Below are 5,112 nucleotides of genomic sequence, written 5' to 3'. Positions count from 1 at the left end.
ACCTGTGAAGTGTTGTACCAACGCCTTTCTATGATGTACTTAAACAGGTGAATTCTCCTTACACAAGGGTAAGAAACCTGAAGCTCCAACCCAGAAATATAAAATTCTTTTGTTTCAGCAGACTTAATACCGGAAATAGATTATGGGCAACTCTTACCTAAGTAGTTGGTACTACAGGAAGTTACAGTGTTGACCAAAAGAAAACACAGGCTTCTCATTAAACTTTTTTAATGGGTCTCAAATTCTGTGACAGATTTTTGGTCAAGTTGTTTCCATTAAAAAGTACTGATTTTAAAAACTAATAACTTAAAACTGCCACACACAAAACAAATGGTCCACAACACATTCTCCTTTCCTTCTGAAGGTTTTACGATGCATTGTTATCATTAACCAGTCTTTTGCTATTAAACTTAAATGGCCAATTGAGACAAACAGTTCTGAGACCGTTCTTCCACCACTGATTAAGACTGGGGTGGCAGGTACTGGGGATAACATTCATTTAGCCCTCTGAGCTTTCTGGGCGGACTTGGTGACCTTGCCAGCTCCAGCTGCCTTCTTGTCCACTGCTTTGATGACACCCACAGCAACCGTCTGTCTCATGTCACGAACAGCAAAGCGGCCTATCAAAACAAATATTACCATTAGAAACACTTTTTTTCCCCCAAACCTTTAGTAGTTTTTAATTACACCAAAAAAGCATCCTTACCCAGAGGAGGATAGTCCGAGAAGCTCTCAACACACATGGGTTTGCCAGGAACCATATCAACGATGGCAGCATCACCAGATTTCAAGAATTTGGGGCCATCTTCCAGCTTTTTCCCAGAACGACGATCAATCTTCTCCTTCAGCTCAGCAAACTTGCAGGCAATGTGAGCTGTGTGACAATCCAGCACAGGTGCATAGCCGGCACTGATTTGGCCTGGATGGTTCAAGATAATCACCTGGAGAGAAGACTTGCATTTAGTGAGTCTCAAAGACACTTAAAAGACTTACAGCAGTGAATAAAAACCTGTCACTTCAGTGTTACCTGAGCTGTGAAGCCAGCTGCTTCCATCGGTGGGTCATTTTTGCTGTCACCAGCCACATTGCCACGACGAACATCTTTGACAGACACGTTCTTGACATTGAAGCCCACGTTGTCCCCAGGAAGGGCTTCACTCAAAGCTTCATGGTGCATTTCAACAGACTTCACTTCAGTTGTCACGTTGACTGGAGCAAAGGTGACCACCATGCCAGGTTTGAGAACACCAGTCTCCACTCGACCCACAGGGACAGTGCCAATACCTAAAATGTTTACAGCACGTAATAAATACCTTGTATGAAGAGACAAGACGTCATTAACAACCCAGACAAGTTCTGATCGTAACGTTCAACTTACCACCAATCTTGTAGACGTCCTGGAGGGGCAAACGCAAGGGCTTGTCAGTTGGGCGAGTTGGTGGCAGGATGCAATCCAGAGCTTCCAGCAGTGTGGTCCCACTGGCATTGCCATCTTTACGGGTGACTTTCCATCCCTTGAACCATGGCATCTAAAACACAAGACTGTCAGTGTTACCATCAAACGTACCCCTTTCCGGGACAATCCTAAAACTCCTGAAAATCACTTACGTTAGCACTTGGCTCCAGCATGTTGTCACCATTCCAGCCAGAAATTGGCACAAATGCTACTGTGTCGGGGTTGTAGCCAATTTTCTTAATGTAGGTGCTGACTTCCTTTACAATTTCCTCGTATCTCTTCTGGCTGTAGGGTGGCTCGGTGGAATCCATTTTGTTAACTCCAACAATTAGCTGTTTCACACCCAGAGTGTAGGCCAGAAGGGCATGCTCACGGGTCTGCCCATTCTTGGAAATACCTGCTTCAAATTCACCAACGCCAGCAGCAACAATCAGGACAGCACAGTCAGCCTTTGAAAGAAAACAAGGCCACATCCTGTTAAACAAAAGCTCTTCAAAGGAGAAACTCATGGCTTTGCCAATGCAGAAGACAGGCCCAGAGTTATTTTCAGGAGTTTTTAATCCTACAAACCTGGGAGGTGCCTGTAATCATGTTTTTGATGAAGTCTCTGTGTCCTGGGGCATCAATGATGGTCACATAGTACTTGCTGGTCTCGAATTTCCATAGGGAGATATCAATGGTGATACCACGCTCGCGTTCAGCTTTCAGTTTGTCCAAGACCCAGGCATACTTGAAGGAGCCCTTCCCCATCTAAAAGGATTAAAAATGGTTACTTGGTAACTAAAACACAACCAAACCCCAGCAAGAAATCCCTTCCCCCCACTTATTCGGAAGAAATGCTGCATTCCACTTGATACCGCTAAACTTGGGCGCGTTCGCCTTTTTCTTGCAAGTTCGCGTTCCGTGACTTGACCGCAAACTCCGCAACGTACCTTAACTAGTGCAAGTCGGGTCTAGACCAGGGCCCCGCTTCTGGAAAAGTACCACTTAACGTACTTGCTGACAAGCTCCGTGCACCATCCTGTTGTTTCACATACCTCGGCAGCCTCCTTCTCGAACTTTTCAATGGTTCTCTTGTCGATCCCACCACACTTGTAGATCAGATGGCCAGTAGTGGTGGACTTCCCCGAATCTACGTGTCCGATGACAACGATGTTGATGTGGGTCTTCTCCTTTCCCATTTTTGCTTAGGTTTGGCGGTGGTTTTCACGACACCTGAATTGGGACGGAGGAGCCCTTCAGATCACCGTCCCGGAGGCTCGGGAAGAAGCCACGACCCCCACTGCAAGCAGCATTACAGCCGGCGCCAAGCTGACCCAACTCTCGTCTCCAACCACCGACCGTGGCGGGAACACTCCCCCACCGCGGGGAAGGACCGCCCTGGAGCCGCGAAGAACCGAGGAGCCGGGACAGCGCCCGTCCGCCGCGGGGTCACAGGAAGCAGCGCCGGGCAGGCACCGGCCCGGTGCCTTTGTGTGGGTGACTCACCCGCCGCTCCCCTCCCGGGCCGCCGCGGCCTCCATTTTGAGGCCGTGCAGCGGGCCGGGCAGCGGCCATCTTTCCGCGCACGCAACTGCGGCCGGGCGGGGCGGCGCTCGGCTCGCCCTGCCGCCCGGCCGCGGCTCGCGGGCCCCGCCTCGCCCCAGCGAGGCCGCGCCGGCATGTGCGCCGGCCAGGCGGGCCCGCCGCCCTCCGCGCCTCGCGGCCCCCCTTCCCCCCCCCGAAACCGACGAGCGCCAAAAAGCCCGTCCTGCCATAGACCCCGGCCAGCCTCGGCTGGACCGCCCAGGACGGAACAAACCCGCCGCCGTTGGGGGTAAATAGCGGGGACGAACGAGGCGGGCGAGAAGGCGCGGCGGGATCCCCACGCAGCCGCCACAGCGCCCCTGCCAGGCCTCCACCGAAGCACGAGGCCAAGGGGTTTCGAGAAACCGCCAAGGCCTCGAACCCCACCCGCACCCAAAATTCGGCATCAAGAACATGGGGAGGGGGCCCAAGGGCCCGGAGGGCCAAGAAAGGCACGCAAAGGCCGCGGCCGCCCGCCGAGACCAGGCCCACGGAAGCCACGCCCGGAACTCACCTGTGTCCTGGCGACAAACCCGTTGCGAAAAAGAACGTTCACGGGGACTACGGCACTTATATATGGTCCTCCCCCACCCTCGGGAAAAGGGCGGAGCCAGCACACGACACCACTTTCCCAGTTTACCCCGCGCCACCTCCACCAGGCACCCATTCGATCGCCGTCCCCTCCCCCCATTTCTCGGGGACCGTGGGCGATGTGCGCTCAGCCCACTGACGAGCGCACGGTGTCTCGCGCATGCTCCTCTTGACCCAGAGGACGACGAGAGCGTGTGGGAGGGGGGCGGGGACGAGCGCTCCCTCGGCTCCAGGTTCGTGGGAGTTTGTCGACGGTCCCTGGGATTCCCCCGGGCAGAGGCGAGTCCTCCTTTTGTATGAATTACTCTCAGCACAGCTGGGGTGGGGGTGGAGCGGCGAGGAGGCGGCCCGGCGGGGACGTCCAGAATCTTCCCTGTACCGTTCGTGGTTTAACTGGAAAGGCGGACCGAGGTTGGAGTATTCCTTCACCCGCAGTCCATCTCCCGTCCTCAGCCTTGCCGTCTCGCAGGCCCGGGGCCAGCCCCTCGAGCCGCTTCCTCTGCCGGGGCTGTCTTCTCCCCCGCCCCCGCCCTCCGCGCCCCTTTCGGCTGGAGAGGAGTACAAGGCCCGTCTTTGGCCCGGGAATCCGCGAGTGGTTCAGTTCCGAGGCCAAGAGCCCGCCGAATATGCTCCTGGGCTGGCCTCTTGGCTTTCTCCGTCCAAAGCTTTTATTCGAAGTTCGTATCACACATTCACACCATGTGGTACTCCAGACGTCCAGTTTTTCAGTTTAGAATAGACTTCAGTGCTACAGTTTGCTTTACTTCTAACTCTAGTGTTATTACATTAACGAGACCCTGTGTGTGTCTACTCTCCTGGTACATTTTTTCCAGTGTACACTCATGTGATTGCAAGCATGAAAAACCTAAAAAGAATTTCTCAAATTCAGTCTTTCCACGTGATCTCATTTAGAGACAAAGATCCACAAGCATCAGCAAGCTTATCCAGCCAGTTTACTATCCCCAACACTTGCTGTGAAATCACTGCTTCTCAAAAATGGCCTACCCCATTCAAATAAATAGCTTCATTTTCCGTCATCCTATTGATTATAACTGCATTTTAGGCATAAATCTAGGGTGAGACTGGATAAGGCCTTTTCGCTTTGGTAATCAGGGCAGACAGACTCAGAAATACTCCCGAAGGAAGAAGAACCTTTATTTTTAATGAGCTTAATTACTAGATAATTGTCTCTTCTTCCACGTGTAGAACATCACGGCAACTTTTTGAACCAATCTGTTAACAAATATTTGAGAATACTATGTGTCCAGGGCTAAGTGAAGAACTGTGGCTTGTGCAAAAGAAATACCGCCTTTTGGACAGGAATCTACAATCAAACTGGAAGAGGAAAACTAATATATGAAACAGTGGGAAGCAGTTAAAGGCAAATTTGTATAGTGTTACTTACTTTCTATTTTATTGTAGAATATAGCTCTTCCAGTCCTAGCTTTCAGTCACTTCTCACAGCCCAAATGCCCTTTTTTCTTTTTAAAAGAAAGTCT

At 51.7% G+C, this 5,112-nt stretch overlaps 1 protein-coding gene across 1 annotated transcript; it reads right to left on the bottom strand.

The window, feature by feature from the left end:
- Positions 1-211: 211 nt before the first annotated feature.
- EEF1A1 (eukaryotic translation elongation factor 1 alpha 1) lies at positions 212-3,684 on the bottom strand. Its single transcript, XM_007198610.3, has 8 exons — positions 3,537-3,684; positions 2,494-2,671; positions 2,027-2,206; positions 1,609-1,905; positions 1,379-1,529; positions 1,028-1,284; positions 707-941; positions 212-620 (listed from the first exon to the last, which is right to left on the bottom strand). Exons 2-8 carry the CDS (start codon positions 2,635-2,637, stop codon positions 496-498), a joined length of 1,389 nt encoding a protein of 462 aa, XP_007198672.2. The 5' UTR covers positions 2,638-2,671; positions 3,537-3,684; the 3' UTR covers positions 212-495.
- Between the last annotated feature and the right edge of the window lie 1,428 nt (positions 3,685-5,112).

Source organism: Balaenoptera acutorostrata, chromosome 14 (assembly GCF_949987535.1).
Source record: "Balaenoptera acutorostrata chromosome 14, mBalAcu1.1, whole genome shotgun sequence".
NCBI lineage: Eukaryota > Metazoa > Chordata > Mammalia > Artiodactyla > Balaenopteridae > Balaenoptera > Balaenoptera acutorostrata.
Note: the sequence above shows the minus strand (reverse complement) of the source record. Positions and strands in the feature narration are given on the sequence as shown.